The 27,695-nt window shown below is 50.7% G+C and overlaps 1 protein-coding gene across 4 annotated transcripts in view; it reads right to left on the bottom strand.

The window, feature by feature from the left end:
• The window catches only part of LOC140457003 (pyruvate carboxylase, mitochondrial-like), a 1,063,875-nt gene that overhangs the window by 736,171 nt on the left and 300,009 nt on the right, over nt 1-27,695 (bottom strand). For all 4 annotated transcript variants that reach the window (XM_072550900.1, XM_072550899.1, XM_072550901.1 and 1 more), the window contains one exon: nt 10,273-10,455. In XM_072550900.1, the coding sequence (XP_072407001.1) occupies nt 10,273-10,455 (183 nt within the window). The remainder of the gene's footprint in view (nt 1-10,272; nt 10,456-27,695) is intronic.

The raw sequence follows: 27,695 nt of genomic DNA, 5'->3' as shown, positions 1-27,695 counted from the left end.
GGAATGACGGACGGGGAATGGAGTGACGGACAGGGAATGGAATGACGGACGGGGAATGGGGTCACAGACGGGGAATGGAGTGACAGACGGGGATTGGAGTGACGGACAGGGATTGGAGTGATGGACAGGGAATGGAGTGACGGACAGGGATTGGAGTGACGGACTGGGATTGGAGTGACGGACGGGGATTGGAGTGACGGACAGGGATTGGAGTGACGGACAGGGATTGGAGTGACAGACGGGGAATGGAGTGACGGACAGGGATTGGAGTGACGGACTGGGATTGGAGTGACGGACGGGGATTGGAGTGACAGACAGGGAATGAAGTGACGGACGGGGATTGGAGTGACGGACGGGGATTGGAGTGACGGACGGGGATTGGAGTGACGGACGGGGATTGGAGTGACGGACAGGGATTGGAGTGACAGACGGGGAATGGAGTGATGGACAGGGAATGGAGTGATGGACAGGGATTGGGGTCACGGACAGGGATTGGAGTGACAGACGGGGATTGGAGTGATGGACGGGGAATGGAGTGACAGACCAGGGATTGGAGTGACAGACCAGGGATTGGAGTGACAGACGGGGAATGGAGTGACGGACAGGGATTGGAGTGACAGACCAGGGATTGGAGTGACAGACCAGGGATTGGAGTGACAGACGGGGAATGGAGTGACGGACAGGGATTGGAGTGACGGACAGGGATTGGAGTGACGGACGGGGAATGGAGTGACGGACGGGGAATGGAGTGACGGACAGGGATTGGAGTGACTGACGGGGATTGGAGTGACGGACGGGGAATGGAGTGACGGACAGGGATTGGAGTGACGGACAGGGATTGGAGTGACAGACGGGGAATGGAGTGACGGACAGGGATTGGAGTGACGGACGGGGAATGGAGTGACAGACGGGGAATGGAGTGACAGACGGGGAATGGAATGACGGACAGGGAATGGAGTGACGGATAGGGATTGGAGTGACAGACAGGGATTGGAGTGACGGACAGGGATTGGAGTGACAGATGGGGATTGGAGTGACGGACTGGGATTGGAGTGACGGACAGGGAATGGAGTGACAGACAGGGATTGGAGTGACGGACAGGGATTGGAGTGACAGACAGGGATTGGAGTAACAGACGGGGATTGGAGTAACAGACGGGGAATGGAGTGACAGACGGGGATTGGAATGACGGACAGGGAATGGGGTCACGGACAGGGAATGGAATGACGGACAGGGATTGGGGTCACGGATAGGGAATGGTGCTGGCAAGGACAGGTGATCATCAAGGAACAGGCACAAAAAGGTGCACAGGTCAGACAGAGACCAGCGTTGTGGATCAACAGGTGACAGGGAACAGTGTGTAGGACAGACTGGGAACAGTGTAGTGGACGGATAGGGAACAGTGTAGTGGACGGATAGGGAACAGTGTAGTGGACGGATAGGGAACAGTGTAGTGGACGGATTGGGAACAGTGTAGTGGACGGATAGGGAATAGTGTGGACTGAGAACGGTAGACAGTGTGAGGGACGGGTGGGGAACATTCTAAGATCATTAAGGTCTTGAGAAGATGAACAGAGAAAGAAAACATTGCAGGTTGCTCAGGCCTGCCAAGACTCTGACCACACACACACACACACAGAGACACACACACACACACACAGACACACACACACACACAGACACACACACAGACACACACACACATATACACATGCACACACACAGACACACACACGCACACATACACACACACATACACACGCACACACACAGACACACACACGCACACATACACACACACACACCGACAGACACACACACACACATACACACACACACGCACACATACACGCACACACACAGACACACACACGCACACATTCACACACACACACATACACACACACACGCACACACACACGCACACACACATACACACGCACGCACATGCGTGCGCACACACACACATGCACACACACACAGACACACACACACGCACACATACACACACATACACACGCACACACACAGACACACACACAGACACACACACACACACACGCGTGCACGGACACACACACACAGACACACACACGCACACATACACACACACATACACACGCACACACACACACACACGCACACACACACATATACACACACACGCACACGCACACACACAGACACAGACACACACACACACAGACACACACATATACACATGCACACACACACGCACGGACACACACACACATACGCACACATACACACACACATACACACGCACACACACAGACACACATATGCACACACACACACATATACACACAGACAGACACACACACACACATATACACACACACACACTCATGCACACACACACACACACACAGAATGACAGACACACGCGCGCACGGACACACACAGACACACACACACATACACACACACGGACACACACACACACGCACACACACATGCACACACACACAGACACACAGACACACACACACACACATACACACACACACACATACACACACACACACATACACACACACACACACACACACAGACAGACACACACACACGCACGCACGCACACACACACACACACACCCCACAACAGAGGCCACTCCTCACTCTCTGACGAAAAGCACCTTTATAAACTATGAATGAAACTGTTGCAGCTTCCAGTGGCTGCATACACAGCCTGGGACCCAGTAAAAATTCCTGAACAGGCCATTAAACACAAAATACCTCTGAGGATAATCCTTGCAACCAACCGGGCCTGGGTTGCAATGTGGTTTGCACAGCCCATTAGCCTGAAAATCAAAACAGTCAGGTTTGGAATTGCACATCCTACACAGCATTAAATCTGCAATTGCTTCTCCCTTTCTTAGAAAAACACGGCTGTGATACTTGCATTGATGCAACATTGAACCAAAGTACCTAGCACCAAGTTCACCCTTTCATGGTCTCTTCTTGGATCAGGCCACAGAGGTTTTGGAAATTAACATGAAGCTGCAACTTGATTTTTAATCAGTTCTCTGGCTTAGGCTCTACTGATACGAGATGGGATGACGTACAGTACACTGTTCGTTTTAATGCAAAGCCAGGGCACACAAAAGGGCATTAGATGATCATTTGGGTAGGAATAGTGTGCAGGGATAGGGGGGAAGAGACAGGAGATTGGCACGAGTGGATAGAACCAGGACAGGCATGATGGGCTGAACAGCCACATTTTGCTCCATTGTAAATTCTGCTATTCCAAGCCCATGGGATTCGGGGGGGGTGGAGAGCTGATGAGAGTGAAAGTCAAATACAATGATTGAGTCGTGCAGTTCAGAAAGTTGGCATTTCAGTGTGTTCTGTTTACACCGGCTCTTTGAAAGAGACACGCAAATATCCCCACTAACCCAAAACCACCCCCCCACCTCCCCACCGACTCTCGGGGAAATACTCTCCCCTTTTCTAATTCCATTTCTGATTTTAATGCTGCCCTCTCAGGCAGCACCCCTGACTTCAGTCAAAGTGCGGAATTAAACTGGTCCCTCCTCTACGGCCCACCCCGCCCCCAGGCCTTCCATCAATCCGTCGGAATCGTGGTCGAAGCTCCCTCTGATCTTTCTCAGGAAGGGGCCTTGGGTTTGCTCTGATCTGTGAGCCATACGGAAAGGACAGCTCAGTCTATCCAGAGCAAGGAGCTCCACATCCCGTTCCCATCCTGCGCTGCGCTTAGGCCGGGAAACGCCAGCATTGGGGCGAGATTGGCACCTGAGGTGCCCACTCTGCAGTCAGTCGTACAAGCGTGGGGACACGCGGAGGCCAATCAATTCCTTGGGCCTGCTGTGCTCTTCGATGGGTTTATCTGACTGTGGCTTCAACTCCATCTTGCTGCCAACCCTACCAGGTCCAGCCATGCCAATAACCTTTGACCCCCCCCCCGCCACCTTGTTCGTCAATAACCTATCTTTAAACAAAACCTCAACGAGCCCATCACCACCGGTCTCTGGGAAAGAGAGTTCCAAAGGCCTCCTTGAGAGGGAAAAACAAAACTCCCTCTCCTCTCCCTGTTAAATGGGAGGGCACTTATTTTGAAACCGTGTGCTCCCTGGTTCTGGTCCACCCCACCGAGGGGTAAAGGTCAACTCAACCAACACCCCGCCTCAGGACCTTGTGCGTTTCAGCACATCACCTCTCGTTCTCCGAGGCAGTGCACAGGCAGCAACGGGGTGAAGGTGGCACCAGGCGGGGGCTGACTGCACTCAGCACGCCCACACGCTTGCCAATGCTCTCTCTCTCTCTCTCCACCCTCATGTTCTGTGTGCTCTCGGTGTGTTCCCATTCAGCTCAGCAAGCTCCACCTCACCTCAACTCATCTGCTCCTGCAACGCACCCTCACGCCTCAGTTTACCTTTCGACTTGACTAGTGTGAGGCCCAAGACTAAGCTGTTCCTGTTTGTTGTCGCAAATAATTAATAATCCATGCGTGTTATTCTTTTGTTTTGATTTCCCTTCCACTTCATGCTGCTTGTGGCAAACAACCAGCACTAACATCCGTAAATCATGACTTTGTTTGGCACAACAGGAACAACCCAGTTCCCCAAGTGCTTATTCACAGCTTAATATCCAACAGGCAACAAAAGTCAGAGCAACTTAACTAATCATCTTTCAAAAACTGTTCTCTGTCGACCGGGATCAAATTGATTCGGGCCCGGACACATCCAGTTGTGAACGGTGGTGGGCAATTAAACTGTTAACAGTGGCAGGAGGCTCCTCAAGTATTCGGCGATGAGGGAGCCCAGAGCAAAAGGCATCTGGAACCAGCCTTCAGCCAGAAATGCCCAATGCACGATCCAATCTCAGTCTCCCCCCTCAGGTCCTCAGCACCACAGATGTGTTCTCAGCCAAGTCGATTCACTCCACATTTCAAGAAGCGGCCAGGGGCACTGGGTACAGCAAAGCCAAATGACGCAGCACTGGACGTAGGCCATTCAGCCCATCAAGGCTGCTATTCAGTGAGGTTGTGGCTGACCTGATATTCCTCATCTCTAATGCTCCCCAACGGTTCACTTTCCTGTCTTTCCCCCTGCATATCCTTACAGATCAACGATGTGCCTGTTTCTCAGCCATGAATACCCTTCACAACTATGGTATGTACTGTCACAGATTCCCTAAAAACAAAGAGGTTCCTCCTCATGGGTTTCCTCCGGGTGCTCCGGTTTCCTCCCACAGTCCAGAGATGTGTCGGTCAGGTGAATTGGCCATGTTAAATTGCACATAGTGTGAGGTGCATCAGTCAGAGGTGGGTGGGTTACTCTTCAGAGGGTTGGTGTGGACTGGTTGGGCCGAAGGGCCTGTTTCCACACTGAAGGGAATCTAATCTAATCTCTGTCTTCAAAGGGCAGGGCCTTATCCTGAGATGAATTAGGAGCAGAAGTTGACCAATCGGGCCATTTACCCTGCTCTGCTGTTCAGTCCGAGACTGTGACCATCTTCCCAAGCCCCCGACAACCTTCGACCCCCTTGTTAGTCAAGAACCTGTCAATTCCAGCCTCAAACAAAATAGAGTCGTAGAGATGTACAGCATTGAAACAGACCCTTCGGTCCAATCCGTCCATGCCGACCAGATATCCCAACCCAATCTAGTCCCACCTGCCAGCACCCGGCCCATATCCCTCCAAACCCTTCCTCTTCATATACCCATCCAGATGCCTCTTAAATGTTGTCATTGTACCAGCCTCCACCACTTCCTCTGGCAGCTCATTCCATACCCGCACCACCCTCTGGGTGAAAACGTTGCCACTTAGGTCTCTTTTATATCTTTCCCCCTCTCACCCTAAACCTATGCCCTGGACTCCCCCCGACCGTGGGAAAAATCTTCAGTGACCCTCACCTTTGCCGGGGAGGAGATTTCCAAGAGGCACAGCACTCTGAGAGCGAAACACAATCCTTCTCACCTCCATCTGAGACCCATTCCCCCCCCCACCCCCGTTACTTCCCAGCAGGCTCCCCCTCCTCTCTCCCACAGCGAGGGGAAACATCCCACTGGTCGGACGTGTCCCTTCAACGTTCCCAGTGGCAGTGTAAGAGAGTGGAGGGAGCTCCGGAACTAGCTGGAGGTTCAGCTGAGCTTTGCCAGCGCCGCTTCGGGGCAGAAACCGCCCAGGTAAGGTCTCCTGCCCTGCACTGACATTCTGTCAGGGCCAGGAGAGGGTTCAGTGCCCACAGCACACCCCTAACCCCAGCTTGGCTCTGTTTCACTGGGACACGAGGCACTGCGTTCACAGCAGATGCTTGCATTCAGTCAGCCAGAGAGAGAGAGAGAAACCATTGCTCACACGCTCCAGGGACTGCCAGACGAATTGGGTCCAGGAGACCAGCCGGAACGTCTAGGTCAGGACCTTTGTAAAAATTCGGTGCGAGCGACAGTGGGTCTGAACCCCGAAGCGCGAAATTACAGATGACTTTGCAGCTACATTCCTCCAGTTCCACTTCCAGGTTCGGTGACGTGTCATGGAAAACACATAGCAGTGCAGATTCAGGAGTGCTTTTTAAAACTCTGACACTTGGAGTACAGTAAACACGAAATGCAGAAAGGATGGGGTGCAGTCTGTCCCGCCTGTTCCAGCACCTTTGGAAGAGTCCTTCACCCTTACACACACACCCCCTTCCCTGAAAACATGTCCCCCCTTGGCATCCCCGCCTCTGGGTCACTCAGCCAATTCATTTCAGAGCTGGGTTCTCCACTTCTCCTGTGGTCTCTCCTCTGTATGGGAAATCACTGAACTGTTACTGAACAGCAGGAGGCCATTCGGCCCACTGCCACTGAACTGTTACTGAGCAGCAGGAGGCCATTCGGCCCACTGTCACCGAACTGTTACTGAACAGCAGGAGGCCATTCGGCCCACTGTCACTGAACTGTTACTGAGCAGCAGGAGGCCATTTGGCCCACTGTCACCGAACTGTTACTGAACAGCAGGAGGCCATTCGGCCCACTGCCACTGAACTGTTACTGAGCAGCAGGAGGCCATTCGGCCCACTGTCACTGAACTGTTACTGAACAGCAGGAGGCCATTCGGCCCAGTCACTGAACTGTTACTGAACAGCAGGAGGCCATTCGGCCCACTGTCACTGAAGTGTTACTGAACAGCAGGAGGCCATTCGGCCCACTGTCACTGAACTGTTATTGAACAGCAGGAGGCCATTCGGCCCACTGCCACTGAACTGTTACTGAACAGCAGGAGGCCATTCGGCCTACTGTCACTGAACTGTTACTGAACAGCAGGAGGCCATTCGGCCCACTGCCACTGAACTGTCACTGAACAGCAGGAGGCCATTCGGCCCTCTGTTACAGAACTGCTTCTGGCAGCAGGAGGCCATTCGGCCCACTGCTTGGACAGCCACACGCTTGCCTTGTGGTTGTAGGTCTTGCGTGTTCTTCCTGGATCATGGTCCTGCCGAACACCAAAAGCAGGCTCAAGGGGGCCGAATGGCCTACTGTTGCTCCTATCTTTTACCTTTTCAAATAAAGGGGGCCCCTGAATCATTCGTGTTCGACTTACGGACACACATACATGCGATCGCGATCCAGCACGGGCCAAGTTTTAAAAGACGTGACATTTCCTGTCCTTAAGAATGACCACTTTACACTGTCGTGCTCCGACCCGCGTGTACATCCACCTGCCAAGGGACCCTCGAAGGGGAACCGCCTGCAACCATCTCCTTCCCTTCCCTGAACCTGCCGCTCCCACCTTCATGGGGAAGGAGTTATTCACAACCCTCACCGCCCACTGTGTGAGAAAGTATGTAACGTAGCAAAACATTAGCAAACCCGACAGTGTGCTTAGCCAGACGCTGACACTTTCCCGTCTCTCCCCATGAACTGACTCCCCCCCCCGTCTTTGGTACCCACACCCCAACTCCCCTCCTCCGCGTCCTTTCTCAGGCTTTTGGCATCTCTCAGCTGCACACGGTGACTTCCACCAACACAAGGCCAGAGAAGGAGACACTGGAAACTGAGAGAAGTTCTGGGGCCCATATCCACGGAAGGATCTGGCCTGGGGGGAGGTCCACAGGAGGTTTACAAGAACGATCCCAGGGATGAACAGTCTGGTTCTGTACAGGGTGGAGGTCAGAAGGATGACAGAGCATAGTGGTGCTGGAAAAGCACAGCAGGTCAGGAATGATGAAGGGCTTTTGCCCGAAAGGTCGATTTTTCCTGCTCCTCGGATGCTCCCTGACCTTCTGTACCTTTTCCAGCACCGCTCTAATCTTGACTCTCATCTCCAGCATCTGCAGTACCCACCTCCGCCCACAACTGTAACATGACCTGCCAACTCTTGTACTCAATACCCCGTCCGATGAAGGAGAGCCTGCCGTATGCCCTCTTGACCACTCCATCGACCTGCGTTACCACCTTCGGGGAACAATGGGCCTGAACACCCAGGTCTCTCTGTACATCAGTTTTCCTCCATTTACTGCAAGCTGTTAATGCTGACCCTGCACGCATCAGAGAAACTCAAATGAACGTCCAATGGTGGAAATCACGGCTGTCATTGTCACTGTCTCGGGGGTTAAACCAAGACTACTGAGGCCTGCGGAGTTAGGGGAGGACGCTCAGAACACGGAGTGTCCAGATGATCCTCTTAGACCACTTTAGCTAGTAGCCAGGGCAGCTGCTGTACCCCCTCTGGGAAAGTATAAAGGATGACACTTGCCTGGAAGCTGCGCTGTGTCAGGGAGAGGGGTTTACTTTAACATGGACAAGTTGGCACCTGGTTCTGGCTGAGTGGGTAAGTCTCCCGGTCTTGCGGAAAGGCACTCCAAAGCAGAACGGAGGTTTGTTTAACTGTCTGAAAGAAGAGGGGAGAGAGAGAGAGAGACAGACTGGCAGAAACGAGCCTGTCATCTTGTAGGGAGGGTGCTATCAGCAGCGTGCACTCACAGACAAGGATGTGATCAGCGTCCTCTCACTGTGTCATTTCTGTCTGCAGTCCATCAGCCCAACGCAAACTTTCCCGTCACGGCCAATAAAGCCGCGCTAACATGCAGCTTTTTCCTCACCAACAGCAGTTCTTAACTGCCCTACTGACTCCCCGCAGAAGTTATATCATTGCAAACGGATCAGTAAATAGTCAATCGATTTAAATATTAACATTAGTGACACATTTACTCACAGCCGCGACTGATCTCCGCTTGAAGCCAAATCCTACAGCTGCTGAAACGAGGTGACACAGTTCCGCCCAGGTGGGACGAAGCCAGTACGGGAGGAACAGAAACCGGGAAGGGATGTTGCCAGCACACCTCCCTCAGTGAACGATCACTGACGCCTGTGGTTCATGGCTTAAACACGGCCCCTCACGAAAGGAAAGTGCAGCTCTCTCCAACTGGCTTACCGCCCAACAGGCATTGAGGATACCAATGATACCAAAAGTACACGGGGCAGGGGGGGGTTCGTGGCTCAGTGGCAAATACCCTGTATGCATGACCCTGTTGAGAGACCCCCAAAATCATCTGGCTCAGCTCTTTCGCTGCTCCTTAGGCACAGAGGGGCCTTAGAGCTGTGGCTTTACTGCCCACTCTGCCCCCTCAGTGAGATGGTTATGACCTCAGCCCGGCCTTGCCAATCAGTCGACAGCTCTGCGTCATTTCAACAATACGCCACACGCTGACAGAGTGCTCCACACACGGACGAACGTCCAGGAGACTGAAATTCTCATCCGTATCGGAAAACCGGGAGCTTTTGGAACCACAACTCCTAGTTCGGGTTCCTCTTGAATGAAAGGAAACATCCCCCAACATTACTCTGTTTTGTTCTGTCTCCCACAATGCCACTGCCACCCACTGTCGGCCACGGTCACAGTCTACAGGCACCATTCCTTGCACATAACCCGGATTCTCATTGCAATCACAACGCTCCATCGGAATTCTGCCCGCCTGTGTCACTCCCCTCCTCGTTTTACAATCCATCACTGACCGCGCAAACATTCCCGCCGCGACCAATACTCGTAGTCTCTCACTGACAGCCGTTCGATTTCTATGAGGTGAGTTCTCTTAAGACAACAGCCCCCCTGTCCAATGCACAAGAGTCCGCCATTATGAGAGAGACATGAGGTAAGTACACTGGTCATTGTCAGCTCCGGCTGCCTGGAGACACTGATCGATAGGCCTTTGGAAAAGGAGCTGAGCCTGCAGCTCGGCCACACCACAGTACACTCAGTAACCATAAACTCCAAACAAAATGGTGGCCGCACAGCGGCGCCTTACCTTGACCCCCCGGATCCGGAACTCGGCCAGGGCTCGATTCAGCTTGGACGCGGCGGTGGGGTGGTCCTTGCCGTGGGCGATCACCTTGACCAGCAGCGAGTCGTAGTGCGGTGAGATCAGCGCTCCCTGGAAGGCTGAGGCGGTGTCCAAGCGGATTCCCATCCCTTCTCCGCTGCGGAAGACCTGCGAGATACGGGAGAGGGAGCGGACAGGGTTCAAATCCACGCGCACGGTTGTGGTGCCGCTAATCCCACCCAGGCCTCCGAGCTTTCCCCTCCACCCCCCCGTCAACCTTCCCCCTAAATCCCCCCACTGAACGCAGCTCCATCACCATAACTAACAGTGGCACTAATGCCCCTCTGACCCCCTCCATGGGCAGGGCCCGAGGGGAGTTAGGGAGGGGCTTGTCAGGGTGTTGATGAAGTGGGGAAGGCCAGGACTTGGGGGAGGGGGTCCCTGCCCCACCTGAAAGTGCTACCTACTGGAGGTTTCAAGGGAAGCAGGGTGTAAACAACATCGGTTTCGGACCCCCATCCCATCAGTCTGTAGTCGAAGGTGCTCTGTGGAGTTTGTGGGGGCTGGATCGAAGCCAATGCCGGGACGGGACACACGAACCTTCCCGCCACCCATCGAGACTTCCAATTTCACCAAACACCAGTGACACTCAATTGCAGACAAGGCAGCACTGAACAAGCACATGTTTCTGAGGAGTTACAAGTACGCCATATCTCTGTCATGAACGGTCATACAGTAGTCAGACTCAGTCACATCTCACTGCCTTCCACCCAGGCCAGTTCCAATTGCAAGGATCAAACCACCTACACCGTAGCTTCCAGTACGGTTTTCTGATAAACCTGACTCAACGCCCGTTCACCTATTCTCCCTCTGTTGAGTTGACTAGTGCCGGTCTGATTTTCATGTTTTTGCTGTTCATTATTCTGTTGTCAAACCCGCGCTGGACCCGATACTGTGTTCGTTCAAACAGCTATTCCTGCACCCTTTGTCTTTTGATCCCTCAAGGCTTTGCCGCTTAACCGTTCCCACTCTCCACAGTTTCCATTTCCGCTTCGTCACGAGTACAGAAAGTGCTGGCGAAACTCGGCCGCTCTGGCACCGTCCGCAGAGAGAGGGAGGCGAAATACAGGGTTCAGATTTCTCCGCCAGCAACCCTTCACCCGAAACCTTCCCCTTGAGTTATGAAGACGGGTCACTGGACTCAAACGTTAACTCTGTTTCTCTTCCTCTGAGGTGCTGCAGGACCTGCAGAGTTTCTCCGGCAAGCTGCGTGCTTCAGACTTCCGCCAGCCGCCGTGCTTCGTTGTTATTGGGGGCAGGTACCCCGTTTTCAGGTATGTCCCGCTGAGTTCAGAAGTACAAGCGAAATACAAACACAGCAATGATGGGCTGAAGGAGGCCGTTCAGCCCCTCGAGGCCCACTCCGCTGTTCTATAACATCAAGGCTAATCTGTTTGCATTTCAAATTCCACATACCCTTTGACCCACTTGCCTCGCAAGAATTTATTTTGCCTCTACCTTCGAATTGTTCCTGGGTGGGATGTTCAGGGATTGGTGCCCTTTTGCTTGACATTTACATCAATGATTTAGATGAGAACACAGCTGAGAATGACACGAAGACTGGCGGTTTAGTGGACACTGAGAAAGGTTATCTTGGTCAACTGGGGCAAAGGGCTGGGGAAGTGGCAGATGGAGTTCAATTTGGAAGAAACACAAGGTATTACATTTTGGTAAACCCAACAAGGGCAGGACTTATACAATTACTGAGAGGGCCCCGGGTAGCTTTGTCGAACGGGGAGACCAAGGGGTTCATGTACATAATTCTCCGGTTAAGAAGGCGTTTTGCACGCTTGCCTTCAATGGTCAGACCTTTGAGTACAGGATATTGGTGAGGTCTCTTCTGTAATACTGTGTCCTGTTCTGGTTGCCTGGCTATAGGAAGGATATTAGGAGAGCGTGAGGACTGCAGATGCTAGGGATTAGAGTTGAGGAGAGTGGCGCTGGAAAAGCACAGCAGGTCAGGCGGCATCCGAGGAGCAGGAGAGTCAACATTTCGAGCTTAAGCTCTTCATCAGGAATGGAAAGGAAGGATCTTGTTAAGCTGGAGAAGGTTCAGAAGAGATTTACCAGGACGTTGCATGGAATGGAGCGTTTGGATTATAAGGAGAGGCTGGTTAAGCTGGGGTCTTTTCCCCAGGCTTGGGGATTATAAGATGACAGGGGCATGTTTTTAAAGTGAGAGAAGGAAGATTTTAAAAAGACACGAGGGACAACTTTTTTACACAGAGGGTAGATTGTGTGTGGAATGAACCGCCAGAGAAAGGGGCGGATGCAGCCATAGTTACTGTGCTGAAAAGACATTTGGATAAGTACATGAAGAGGAAAGGTTTAGAGAGATATGGGCCAAGCCCAGGCAGATGGGATTAGCTTAGTTTGGGAAAATGGTAGGAGTACTGAGGGGTCTGTTTCCATGCTGTGTGGTTCTATGATTCTTCGGAGGGTCAGTACAAACCCAATGGGCCGAATGTCCTCTCTGTGCACTGTAGGGATTCTCTGATTCACTGGTTATACATATCAATCCAGCAAACCTCCACATTGAAATCCTTCTGTGAATAAGGTCAAAATCCTCGAACATTTGAGTTATGGTTTCATCAATTCCCTGTATAAGATTCATACCCACTATATTAGAGATGTTTCTTTCATTAAAGCTATTTGGGGAAATCTTAAACTCAGTAATGGCTGGTTTGGGCTTGTTTCAGTGAGAAGTTAAAATGTTTAAACACTCAAATCTGAACCTTGTGTGCTGTGACTCAAACCCAGCCACAGCAGATGGTGGAACCTGAATTCAGGTCATAGAACTGGAAGGGGAAGATGGGCCTAACCAATGGAGACCATCATCGGTCGGCGCAGTTGGTCCAAAAATACCCCTCGGGGGAAAGCGAACTGCTGTCCTTACCCAGTCTGGGCCTGGAGGTAACTCCAGGCCCACAGCACTGCACTGCCCTCCGGGATGCCAGTCAGGGGCAATGAGGGCTGGGGCGCGGCCTGCGGAAGAATCAGAGAATCGCGCATCCCGACGGCGTTCCTTAAGTTCCGGTTTTCGAGCTCAAGTAGAAGAGACAGGGAGACGGGAGACCAACCACCGCGAGAAATTGAACTTCCCGAGGGAACGTAACAGAAAGGGAGAATTCGCGGAATGTATGCCTTCCACTCAAACTGCAGCGATTACGTGCAACCATCAAAATGATAAAACACAGCACTATTGCTGTAAAAACATGCTTTCAGAGTCAGTAGTTGTTCAACAGAACAACATGACTCGCACTAAAATAAAGTCCATTAACTGCGAGAAGCCTAAGTTGAAAGAAATGATCCATATCGTGTACAATGGAGCCTATAATTCATCTGGTTGTTCTGCAGTTTCCCCATCGGCAATACGCGAATGACAGGAGGCTCATCTCAGTCCCTGAAGGCTGCAAGAGCGACCCCTCCCCCGATTTCAAACTGCACCTGAGAAAGAGGTTGGAAGTTGAAGGGGGGGGGGGGGCGGCAATACAGAAAAGACTCAAAGTGCCAATGCCGCCTTGGCACAGGAGTCGTACAGAGCATTCTGGGGTGAACGCGGAGGGGTCCTTGTCAAGGAATTGACACAGTGCAGGAGAAGCTCTGGGGGTGTGCTCTCGAAACCTCCCCCCGCCCCCCCCCCCCGGGGTGGAGGATGCAGTTGGGGTGGGGATGCGGGCAGCTGCTTGTCCAGGGCAGGGTTCAAACGTGGCCTAGCACAGGTCAGTGGGGGTGAGGGGAATCCCCTATCCTCCCCCCCCCCAGTCACCTGCCAAGGTGCGAGACATAACAGAGGCAGCTGGGAACCCTTAATTGGTTGACGGCTCAACTTGGCCACTAGGTGGTCGGCCCCCTCTCTGGCCAACACCAGGGTGGCCTTCAATGACGTAGGGCACGGGCATCAGAGCACTTACTCCCCGTCATTCGCTGCCCCTCGAACTGAGAGGCTTGCAAGGGCCATTTGAGAGGACAGCTGGGAGTCGACCACATATTGCGGTGGACCTGGAGTCACATGCAGGGGTAAGATACGAGGGTGGATCTCGGTGGGATGCTCTTTGGAGGGCTGCTGTGGACTCGATTGGCCGAATGGCCTCCTTCCGCACTGTGAATCGTAATAAAATCCCTCTTCGGAGTCCAGAATGGAAAGGCAAAGGGGGATTATTCACCCTCTGTGCAAACGCATAGACCTTCTTTTCAGAATACAGGCTAAGGGCCTTCACAAGGTCATCCAATTCCGGTCCATCTATCATCGGATAGCTGTACTTCTCCTGCTTGTGTTGATCAGCAGTACCTTCGAAAGTCGCCGCATGTGAATGATGAATGTTCTCTGTGAAGATAGCCACTCTGCTCCTTCAACTGTGGAATGAACGGAAAATAATACAAACCAACTTAATCTCGTCGGAGATTGAGGGCAACAGGGGGTGTCTGGGAGATTGGCAGCATTTGTAGGAAAAGACTAAAGCCACCCTGCGTCAGTTAACCGCTCTGGGCAAACTGAACGAGTGTTGCTGGGGTTCCTTTACTGAACTGAAATTCTCAGCCCCCGGCCACAGTGGTGAAAAACTGATCCAGCCCTCATGGCTCTCCCAGCCACTGGGTCTCTCAGTCAACATTTTCAGATCCTGAGGGGGCTTTAACAGGCTGGATGAGGGAGAGCTCCTGGGAGTGATGACCACCAACTGTCTGCCCTGGTCCATCCCACATTGATGCGGCGGCCAAGAAAACACAACTACGCCTCTCCTTCCTCAGGAGGCTAAGGAAAGTCGGCCTGCCTGTAAAGACTCTTACCAGTTTTTACAGACCCACCATAGAAAGCATCCTACCCGGGTGCATCACGGCAACTGCTCTGCCCAGGACCGTGAGTAACTCCAGGGAGCTGTGAACACACAGCCCAGTCCCTCACACAAACCAACCTTCCATCCACTGACTCCATCTACACTCCCCAATGCCTCGGGAAGGCATCATCAGAGACCCCTCCCACCCTCTTTCATTGGGCAGAAGAGACGAGAGCCTTAAACACGTGGACCAACAAGTTCAAGAACAGCTTCCTTCCCTGCTCCTATGAGACGCAGTTATTAGATTTCTCAAATTTTAAATTTAATGTTGATCTCGCTCTCTGCGCACCTTCACTGCAGCCGTAACATTGTACTCCTCGCTCTGTTCTATCGCCCTGATGCACTTTGTATGTGTGATCTACCTGTACTGCACACAAAACAAAACTTTTCACTGTACCTCGGCACACGTGACAATAGTAAATCAAACCAAAAAGGGCAGATCCCCTCGTGGGAGAGTCCAGGACCAGGAGGCATAGGGGAGTTTAAAACGGAGATAGGGAGGACTCTCTGGATCTTTTTCACTCTTTCATCCCTTTAACCCCAAGTGTTAGCATAGCCAATCCACTCTAACTTGCACATTTTTGGACTGTGGGAGGAAACTGGAGCACCCGGAGGAAACCCCACGCAGACACTGGGAGAATGTGCAAACACCACACAGACAGTCGCCCAAGGGTGGGATCGAACCTGGGTCCCTGGCGCTGTGAGGCAGCAGTGTGAACCACCCAGCCAAGTCTCTTGATTCTCTTGTGCATGTATTTTTTTTTTGGGTTTTCTTCCAGCGTTCCCTGGTTTTGTGTAACAAATGCACTTGTATTTATAAGTCTGTGCCTTGCACATAAGTTGGCTGCATGAAGTCTTAAAGGGTTGTATTAATAAGCCTAAATGCTAGACTGACTCAGCACTCTCGAACCACCCTTGGTGCCCATTGGCACCAACTGGAAGCTTGTTCCTCAGCAATAGACTGTCTTTACACAAAACAGCTATTGCTCCCAGAGCCAACATAAAGCTGTTTGTCCTTCAGATCTGCAGCTGCTTGACAGTTCCTCTGCCATGATTTTTGCCGCATTAATGATACCACCTTGGCTTTCACGTCCAAATTTGTAAAGAAAGCAAAACAATCTCCAAGATTTCCTCGGCTTGCAGTCAGAATGGGAGGAGGCCACTCGACCCTCCAGCCTGTGCTGCTGTTCAATCAGATTGTGGGCGATGTGTAACTCCATGCTATTTAACCTTCCTACCTTCCACATCTCTTCACCCCCGATCCAATCAGAATGGTTTCAAGGGGTGTGGGTTTGGGGGGGGGGCGAATCCAGCACTTGTTGTCCATCCCTAACTGCCTCTGGCTGGAGTAGGTAGCTAGGCCTCACCTGATAGGATTGAAGTCGATCTAATTACTCTGTATCTGTGCCTAACCTCCTCTCCCCCCTGCCCCCCAACCAAATAACCTTTGACTACCTTAAGAATCTATCGACCTCTGTTTTGCAAACAATGCTCTCTTCCTCCACTGTCTGCATTCGGAGGTCACCGGGAGAATAAAAGGATTCTCCTCTCGGTCTTAAATGGGAGACCCCTCATTTTGTGAGGAGACATCTGTCACTGGAGCATAGGAGGCTGAGGGGCGATCTTAAAGAGGTTTATAAAATCACGAGGGGCAATGGATAAAGTGAATGGTAGGTGTCTTTTCCCTAGAGTGGGGGGACTTCAAGGCGAGGACTTATATTTTTAGGGTATGAGGAGAAAGGTTTTTAAAAGACACGAGGGGGGCAACTTTTTTATGGTTCGTGCATGGAATGAACGTCCAGAGGAAGCGGTGGATGCAGGTGCAGTCACAACGTTTGAAAAACGTTTGGATAAGTGCAGGAGTGAGAAACGGTTGGAAGGATTTGGGCGAAGCACAGGCAGGTGGGACTGGTTTAGTTTGGAGTCACGGTCGGTATGGACTAGTTGGACCAACAGGTCTGTTTCCGTGCTGTATGACTTTATAACCCTGCCCCCCCCACCTTGTTCTAATGCCTCTGACAAAAGGAATCGTCCTTTTGTGCTCCAAGTGTTACTCTCCCAGTTCAGAGTCACCCACATTCTGGAGGTGGTTCTGGAAGCTAGGTCAGACCGCGTTAAGGGTCGGAGGCTTCCTTCCTTGGCAGATATTGGTTTGGAATCGAGTTGAGGGAGGTGATGCCATGTGGTATTATCATGAGCTTGTTAATCGAGAGACCCTGCGAATGGCCTGGAGACCAGGGTTCAAATCCTGCCATAGCCGATGGTGGAAATTGAATTCAATAGAAGTATCTGGAATTAACAGTCTATTGTTGACTATGAAACCATTCCTGATTGTCAGGAAAAAAAACCCATTCGTTTCAGGGAAGGAAACTGCTGTCCTTACCTGGCCTGGCCTACATATGGGTGCAGACCCACAGCTGTATGGTTGACAATTAACTGCCCTCTGGGAAATCAGGGCTGGGTCATAAATACTGATTGAGCCAGTGATGCACACATCCCTTGAATGAATGAGGTAGTGAACCAGATGGGTTTTTTGACGACAATCAATGGTTGTTTCATACACCCCCCCCAATACCAATTCCGGATTTAATTAACTGAACATAAGTTCCATGGTGGGATTGGAACCTGAGCCCTGAAATGGTCACCGCCTCAATTTCCCGACTGTGTTCTTGACTCACAGGCCATTTTGTTTGTAGAGGTTCTTCCTGACACCAAAAGGTATCGGATGTGGGGAGTCAAAGTTCACAGAGGGGGGTGGGGCAAGGAAGAACACGGCGTTCTGGCTGACATGGCAGCCATGAAGAGCAGAATAGGTTCAAAGGGCCGAATGGCCTGCTTCCCAGTCCTAAGTTCCTCCCACCCTGCTGTGAAGTGACAGCTCAGTGCGCTGGCAGCAAGAACTTAGTTCTGAAGAAGGGATGATGCCCTGAAACGTCGATTCTCCTGCTCCTTGGATGCTGCCTGACCTGCTGCGCTTTTCCAGCAACACATTTCTCAGCTCTGACCTCCAGTATCTGCAGTCCTCACTTTCTCCTGGCAAGAATTTAGTGACTGGGGGAGTTTGGTGCAGAGGGGTGAAGGAAGTGTGGAGCTCAAACTGAGAAGCATTGCTGCAATGATGTTGGGTAAAGGCCCCCAAGGCAACTCTTTTTGCTTTGGGTTACAATCTTTGAAAGCATTAAGATTCGGAAATGTGAAGCTCTTAAGGCCCATAAAGGAACAACCGAACTGAAGAAACCAGGGAGAGGACAGTCGGCTCTATACTGGCCAGCAGAGATCTCCACTGATCTTAAAGTTTTAGCATCTAACTTCGTTTGACAAAGCCACTAAGGTCTACTTGATTATTACAGAGGAACCTTGATTATCCGAAGGTCACGGCTGGGGAGTAGTTCATTTGGAATTCTGATAATCGACTGCCGGTTAACATAGATTAGCTGAGCATAGGGCAGCACAGTGGCTCAGTGGGTTAGCACTGCTGCCTCACAGCACCAGGGACCCGGCTTCAACTCCCGCCTCGGGCGACTGACTGTGTGGAGTTTGTACATTCTCCCTGTGTCTGCGTGGGTTTCCTCCGGGTGCTCCGGTTTCCTCCCACAGTCCAAAGATGTGCAGGTTAGGGTGGATTGGCCGAGCTAAATTGTCCCATTGTGTTAGGTGTAGGGGAATGGGTCGGGGTGGGTTGCTCTTCGGAGGGTCGGTGTGGACTTGTTGGACCGAAGGGCCTGTTTCCACACTGTATAGAATCTGTAGGGAATCTAATCATCGGGACGTTGCGGTCTTGCTGGATAATCCAACATTCAGATAACCGAATGCCGGATAATCGCGGTTCCTCCGTACTGCAAAATGTTTTGCCAGAACTCTTCACCCTGCAGTCATCAGGATGAACACGAGAATGCCAAATTTCAAACGGTCACAATTTATACTGTAGGAGAAAAGGCTGCTGATTGGTTAATATGTTGACCACCGATTGGCCAAGGCAAAATGGAAACAGGGATTTATAATTGAGGCTCCCAGTTAATCCAAATAAGGTTTGTTCCTTTTGTTGAGCTGAAAGGGGCGAGGGAGGATGGCACTAATGTACAATGCATCTGGGAAACGTGAGTGAGCCACCCAAACAAGCTCAATCAATAATCTCCAAATAGCTGTCAGTGCAGCCTGAAGCGCACTTGGGATGATTCAGCCAGTTCTGCCCAATTGGGGTATCTCATTAAACAATGGATGTTTTATTCCAAATGCAGGCTGGCCAAGTATGGGCTGAGGAGTGGCAGATGGAGTTCAATTTAGATAAAAGCGAGGTGCTGCATTTTGGGAAAGCAAATCAGAACAGGACTTATACACTTAATGGTAAAGTCCTGGGGAGTGCTGCTGAACAATGAGACCTTATAGTGCAGGTTCATAGTTCTTCAAAAGTGGAGTCGCAGGTAGATAGGATAGTGAAGAAGGTGTTTGGTGTGCTTTCCTTTATTGGTCAGAGTATTGAGTACAGGAGTTGGGAGGTCATGTTGCGGCTGTACAGGACATTGGTTAGGCCACTGTTAGAATATTGTATGCAATTCTAGTCTCCTTCCTATCGGGAGGATGTTGTGAAACTTGAAAGGATTCAGAAAAGATTTACAAGGATGTTGCCGAGGTTGGAGGATTTGAGCTATAGGGAGAGGCTGAATAGGCTGGGGCTGTTTTCCCTGGAGTGCGAAGGCTGAGGGGTGGCTTTATAGAGGTTTACAAAATCATGTGGGGCATGGATAGGATAAATAGACAAGGTCTTTTCCCTGGGGTGGGGGAGTCCAGAAATAGAGGACGTCGGTTTAGGGTGAGAGGGGAAAGATATAAAAGAGACCTAAGGGGCAACATTTTCATGCAGAGAGTGGTACGGGTATGAATGAGCTGCCAGAGGATGTGGTGGAGGCTGGTACAATTGCAACATTTAAAAAGGTATTTGGATGGGCATATGAATAAGAAGGGTTGAGAGGGATGTGGGCGAAGTGCTGGCGAGTGGGACTAGATTAGGTTAGGATATCTGGTCAGCATTGACTGGTTGGACCGAAGGGTCTGTTTCCGTCCTGTACATCTTTATGACTCTGTGGTCTAACCGCTGCTGAGTACATCAACCAAGAGATCATCTTGTTAGATTCAATCAGTCAACTGTGGGCATATGTACAGCCCTTGTACAGGGCATTCAGACTGGTACTTCCCACGGATTCTGTTTCAGAGGTGTTGTCATAGCAACGTTTTTTCGAAATACTCCAAGGGTTCATAGTTTTAGGTAACACATTACAGTTCTCTTTCACTGCTGAAGAATAGATGTTTAGTTGACAAATTTCTGCCTGCTGTCAGCCACATCAACATCAGGAACACCACTGACCAGACTAAGCTATTTCCAACCAGCTCTGTCCTTGTGCACGCCTACGTTGGAAATTACATTCGTTGTCAATTAACAGGAAGTTTCTGAAGTCAGTAGAGGAAGACCACTGAGATGAGACTTTTATTTTTTGAGTCATATAGCACGGGAACAGACTCTTTGGCCTCACATGTCCATGCTGACTGGGTTTACTGAACTGAACTAGACTCGTTTGTCTGCATTTGGCCCCATATCGCTCTAAACCTTTTCTATCCATGTCCCAGGCTAAATGTCATTTAAATGCTGCAACTGTAATTATATGATTTATACTTCAGGCACTTTGACAGAGGGATAAATGAGTGGCTATGCAAATAAGTAACAAATCTTTGTTTTGATTCACTTTGATTTGCTTCCAAGAGTTGGCCAAGCCACATTTACAGTCTGAGAAGGTGGTGGTAGAGTTTCTGATTGCAGTGACATTGCTGTGACATTTCTGAGCGCAGGTGGTCAGCAATCGTTTCTGCACGGCGCTGTAGGAGGCATTCCTAGGCTGCGGGACAGTGTGAGCTGGGGGAAAGGCACTATGCAAATGCAGGTCCTTTCTCTTTGCGGCAAATACTGTTTGTCTGACTTCCCATTGCAGGTTCACCGAAATGGCGTGTATGTGTGTGTGTGTGTTTAGCATGGCCAATCCACCCTAATCTGCACACCTTTGGACTGTGGGAGGAAACCGGAGCACCCGGAGGAAACCCACGCAGACACTGGGAGAGCGTGCAAATTCCACACAGTCAGTTGCCTGAGGCTGGAATCGAACCAGAGTCCCTGGTGCTGGGAGGCAGCCATGTTAACCACTGAGCCACCATGCCATCCCAACCAGATGGTCTTTACATTCAGCAATGGGGTGATCTCATTATAAATCACTCAAGGGCATTAATGAACCAGGTGGACTTCTACTCAAGTCAGTGAGAGCTCCAGGGTCACTGATACTGGGATGAGCTTCCAATTCCAGGTCTTGTTCGTTTAGTCTAACCTTCACTGGCATCCATTTTGGGATTTGAACCCACATTGACAGGATTCACCCGGGCCACTGAGTCCCCACTTCAGCAAGGTAAAAACAATGACAGCCGACGCTGGAAACCAGATTCTGGATTAGTGGTGCTGGAAGAGCACAGCAGTTCAGGCAGCATCCAAGTAGCTTCGAAATCGACGTTTCGGGCAAAAGCCCTTCATTAGGAATAAAGGCAGTGAGCCTGAAGCGTGGAGAGATAAGCTAGAGGAGGGTGGGGGTGGGGAGAAAGTAGCATAAAGTACCTGGGAGTTGCAGTGGGAGAGGGACTCCCTGAGATTCTTGTAGAGAGAGGAGGAAAACTTCTTCAAGGCAGGCATCCTTGCAAGAGAATTCGCAGTAGGGTTAAAGTCAACGAGGTAAAAACAAGGACTGCAGATGCTCCAGGTACTCGATGCTACTCTCTCCCCACCCCCACCCTCCTCTTGCTTATCTCTCCACGCTTCAGGCTCACTGCCTTTACTCCTGATGAAGGGCTTTTGCCCGAAACGTCGATTTCGAAGCTACTTGGATGCTGCCTGAACTGCTGTGCTCTTCCAGCACCACTAATCCAGAACCCCACTTCAGCAAGATTACCCTTGAGTGTACCTTACGGTTCCATCCCACTTGCAATCAGGGGCCAAGATTCCAATTTCCTTTACTGCATGGTGTGTTCATGTTTTATCATTCACATACCAGACCCCTCTGAACAGCAATGTTTATTCAGTCCTTTTCCATCGAAATAGCATTCTGCTTTTCAAGTCCTCCCACTAGAGCAGAGAATCACACATTTTCCCACTTGCTGGCTCATCCTTTGCCTACTTACTGCACCCTTTCATTGCCCTCCCCTGTTTGTCTACCTTTCTCTCTGTCAGCAACAATTTTGGCTACAACACAAAATTGTTGGCTACAATTTCGGCTCCTTCATCTAAGCTCAACACAGATGGTGACGGCCAGCTAATGTGTTCAGTGATTACAAAGGGAGGGAAAATTTCCTTTTCCTGACACCCATGTCCATTCGCCCGAGATACATATCATTGGCATGCAGAGGGATCTGGGTCCACAGATCCCTGAACGTGGTCAACCGGTAGGATAGGGTGGTCAACAAAATCCACAGCACGATTGCCTTCATTGGCCGGGTATTGAAAACAAAAGTCATCGAGTTGTGTTACAGCTGTACAAAGCCTTAGTTCGGCCACATTTGGGGTACTGCGTGTAGTTCTAGTCATCACACCAGCAGAAGATTTCAAAACAGGCCCGTCGACTGGGCGAATGGATTTCAGAACAGACCCATCGACTGGGCGAATGGATTTCAGAACAGGCCCATCGACTGGGCGAATGGATTTCAGAACAGACCCATCGACTGGGCGAATGGATTTCAGAACAGACCCGTCGACTGGGCGAATGGATTTCAGAACAGACCCATCGACTGGGCGAATGGATTTCAGAACAGGCCCATCGACTGGGCGAATGGATTTCAGAACAGGCCCATCGACTGGGCGAATGGATTTCAGAACAGGCCCATCGACTGGGTGAATGGATTTCAGAACAGGCCCATCGACTGGGCGAATGGATTTCAGAACAGGCCCATCGACTGGGCGAATGGATTTCAGAACAGACCCATCGACTGGGTGAATGGATTTCAGAACAGGCCCATCGACTGGGCGAATGGATTTCAGAACAGGCCCATCGACTGGGCGAATGGATTTCAGAACAGGCCCATCGACTGGACGAATGGACTTCAGAACAGGCCTGTCGACTGGGCGAATGGATTTCAGAACAGGCCCATCGACTGGGCGAATGGATTTCAGAACAGGCCCATCGACTGGGCGAATGGATTTCAGAACAGGCCCATCGACTGGGTGAATGGATTTCAGAACAGGCCTGTCGACTGGGCGAATGGATTTCAGAACAGGTCAGGAAAATAAGGAGGCGCCATTTTGCTCAGAAAGTCACGAGGCGAAACGGGGTCGAGAGGATGATGGGATTGGGAAAACACGCATCAATGAAAGCAATGACGCAGGTTAACAAAGGCCAGCTGGAAAGGGGTAAGCACAAATCAGGCAGTAGCGTCTTACCACTCAGTGCTCAAGTCTGGTCACTAAATGAGGAGCAAGACACTGGGGCATCAGGCAGTGTGCAGAAGAAACGATTGACATGGAAGACACAACAGCTTTTGGAAGTTGTACCCCCTCAGGAGATGACCCTCAGGCTGATTTACATCCCATTTGCACCCAGAAAGGAGCAGTGACCAAACACAAGTGAATAAGCACACTGAGTTAGCACCATCAAACAGGTACCAAGAAATGCAGGAGGCTTGAAAGGGACTTCAAAGAGTCATAGAATACAGAAACAGAGCCTTCAGTACAACTCGTCCGTGCCGACCAGATATCCTAAATTAGTCCAGTCCCATTTGCCAGCACTTGGTCCATATCCCTCGAAACCCTTCCTAGTTATGTCCCCATCCAGATGCCTTTTAAATGCTGTAATTGTACTAACCTCCATCACGTCCTCTGGTAGCTCATCCCATATACGTCCCATCCTCCATGTGAAACAGTTTCCCCTCAGGTCCCTTTTAAATCTTTCCCCTCTCACCTTAAACCTACAGCCTCGAGTTTTTGGACTCCCCTATCCTGGGGAAAAGACCTTGGCTGTTCACCCTATCCGTGCCCGTCGTGATTTTATACAACTCTGTAAGCTCAACGCCTGAACCTCTGACATTCCAGGGGTAAATGAACCCAGCCTATTCAACTTCTCCCCTGGAGCTCAAACCCTCCAATCCCTCGGGGAGAATATGACATTAACTACCTCTCGAGTGGAAGCTGGAGGAGCAGCCACCGAATGGGAAAGAATGGAATGGACGGGTCAGCTGAAGGGATGAGATGATAAAGAGGGGGTTGATAGGAGGCTTGTGCACTGAGCATAAACACCAGCACAAACCAGATAGCTGTAAACTCTCTTCCAAGTGATAAATCATACCACAGATGGAAGCCCATTCAGTATTTGTGCCATTTCTTTAAGACTGCCTTTCAATTAGACCCGCATTCCAACTCCTTGGGGCCTTGTCAATTCTACCGTCTCAAGTCACTTTGAAAAGTTACCACTGAGAAGGCTTTGAACCCTCTTTCAGGCAGCGCTGTGCATCGATAACAACCAGCTGTTGAAATCAAAGTCTCCCTTCGGAATTGCCTGGGAGGGACAGTGGTGTGGTGGTAATTTCACTCGACTCGTACCTCGCAGGGCTGGGCTAATGCTCTGGGAATATGGCCTCCAATCCTGACGTGGGGTTGAGATCCAATTAATAAATCTGGAATCGAAAGCTAGTTGAAGTGATGACGACCGAGAAGCAATCGTGTTAACCGAATGCAGCAGAAACAGGCCCCTCAGCTGCTTGAGTCTGCGCTACCATTCGATCAGATCACAGCTGATCGGATAACTCTATGTTTCTGCCCACCTCAGAAACCTTTTGAACTTCCCCCACCAACCAATCCCCTGGCTGGTCAAGAATTTTATGACTTCTGCCTCCGATATAGTCAAGGTCTTGGCCTCCTCTGCCTTTTGAGGAAAACAATTTCAAATACTCATTTTAGAAAAAAAAATTCTTATATGTCTCAAATAGGTGACCCCCGATTTTGAATCAATGACCTCCCCCCTCCCCAGCCACTCCCTGTTCTAAATAATCCCACAAAAGGATTGAATTAGATTAGATTCCCTACAGTGTGGAAACAGGCCCTTCAGCCCAACCAGTCCACACTGACCCTCCGAAGAGTAATCCACCCCATTCCCCTCTGACTGATGCACTTAACACCACGGGCAATTTAGCGTGGCCAATTCACCTGACCATTTTGGATTGTGGGAGGAAACTGGAGCTCCCGGAGGAAACCCCATGCAGACACGGGGAGAATGTGCAAATTCCACACAGTCAGTCACCCCGAGGCAGGAATCAACCTCGGGTCCCTGGCGCTGTGAGGAAGCAGTGCTAACCACTAAGCCACTGTGCCACCCCCCCCGCAAGGAAACATCCTTTTCACATCTGCCTGGTCAAGATAACCTCTCAGGATCTTAAATATTTCAATTACCTCTGACTCTTCTAAACTCAGTGCATTGAGTATCGGCATCAGTAGGTCACATTGCGGCTGTATAGGACATTGGTTAGGCCACTTTTGGAATACTGCATGCAATTCTTGTCTCTTTGCTATGGGAAAGATGCTGTTAAACTTGAAAGGGTCCAGAAAAGATTCACAAGTATGTTGCCAGGATTGGAGGGTTTGAGCGAGAGGGTGAAGCTGAATAGGCCGGGGCTGTTTTCCTTGGAGCGTCGGAGACCGAGGGGTGACCTTACAGAGAGTTATAAAATCATGAGGGGGCATAGATAGGGTGAATAGACAAGGTCTTTTCCCCCTGGGGTGGGGGAGTCAAGAACTAGAGGGCATAGACTTCGGGTGCGAGGGGAAAGATTTAAAAGGGCAAACTTTTCTAGGCAGAAGGTGGTGCATGTATGGGGTGAGCTGCCAGAGGAAGTGGTGGAAACTGGTACAAAGACAACATTTAAAAGGCATCTGGATATATGAATATACCCTGGACGGGTTTAGAGGGATATGGGCCAAATGCTGGCAAATGGGACGAGATTAATTGAGGGTATCTGGTTGAGTTGCACCGAAGGCTCTGTTTCCGTGCTGTGTAACAAGCCAACCCTGTCCTCATAAGACAAACTGCATATTCAACTCTTGCGTCTTCAAAACCCATCTCTTTCAGGAAGGAGATCTACCATCCTTCCCTCATCTGGCCTTCAGACTGACAGTGAGGTGCTCGATTCCAACCTGCCCCCTGCAATGGGTGAGTGAGCCACTCTGTTCAAGGAACAGTGAGAGAAGGGGAGCAAGATCCACGTCACCCGAACAAAGCGACCTCTGTTCGCAATTCTCCTGCCAGTGGAAGCTCTATCCAAAGCCCTCGTTCAATTGAAAACCCTTGGTTAAATCTCCCCTTGACCGTTGCTCTTCCAGGGAGCACAGGCTGCCCACATAACTGGAACCTCATGAAGTTTTGGTTTTAACTCCTCTGTAGCCTCCTCAAGCTCCTCCCGTCAGCGCTTCCGAGAATTAGACACCGTAGTTCATTTCGACTTGGCCAATGGTTTCCAACCCAAAGGATCCATGGAATACCCTGCTTTAGTAATCAATTACTCCAGTGACAAACCCAAGACTATCTTTTTCTTTGTACCAGTGGAATCAACTGGTACATAGCTGAATAATTTCTTAGCTACTCTCTACAGTCACTGCTATTGGGAGGGAAAGGGAGAAATGAGAATTTTTAAAAAGTGGGCGGCACGGTGGCACAGTGGTTAGCACTGCTGCCTCACAGCGCCAGAGACCCGGGTTCAATTCCCGCCTCAGGCGACTGACTGTGTGGAGTTTGCACGTTCTCCCCGTGTCTGTGTGGGGTTTCCTCTGGGTGCTCTGGTTTCCTCTCACAGTCCAAAGATGTGCAGGTCAGGTGAACTGGCCATGCTAAATTGCCTGTAGTGTTAGGTAAGGGGTAAATGTAGGGGTATGGGTGGGTTGCGCTTCGGCGGGTCGGTGTGGACTTGTTGGGCCGAAGGGCCTGTTTCCGCGTTGTAACGTAATCTAATCTAATCCTCTTCAAGTATTCAATGCCGTGTCAGTTCATACTAAGTGAATGTGCCAGCTTTAAAAAAAAAACAGAATCTCAAATTGTCCTGCCTGTGGAAATGTTTTATGCGCGCACAACCTTCCCCTCCCCTCCCCACCCCCTCCCCCATCTTCTGGTCTTGTTCTTCCTGGGGGTTTGGGAGATTGAGGCATCCTTATTGAACGCTAAAACATTCTGGGGCGGCAGGGCAGGGTGGGTGTGTGGGAGACTCTAGGGTCAGAGGGCATCATCTCAGGATAAGGGGTCACCCACTTTGCCGCAGAGGGTTGTCGAGTCTGGGTGCTTGACTGAGACTGAGATTTTTAATGGTTAAGAGATCCAAGTGTAATGGGGAAAAGGCAGCAGCTGAGGGTTCGCCCACCTCAGTGAATGGCGGGGTGGACTCAGCCTCTGCTCCAACGTAGGAGCAGACATAGGCCACTCGGCCCGTCGAGTCTGCTCCATCACTCGACGAGAT

Source organism: Chiloscyllium punctatum, chromosome 31, assembly GCF_047496795.1.
Source record: "Chiloscyllium punctatum isolate Juve2018m chromosome 31, sChiPun1.3, whole genome shotgun sequence".
Taxonomy (NCBI): domain Eukaryota; kingdom Metazoa; phylum Chordata; class Chondrichthyes; order Orectolobiformes; family Hemiscylliidae; genus Chiloscyllium; species Chiloscyllium punctatum.
Note: the sequence above shows the minus strand (reverse complement) of the source record. Positions and strands in the feature narration are given on the sequence as shown.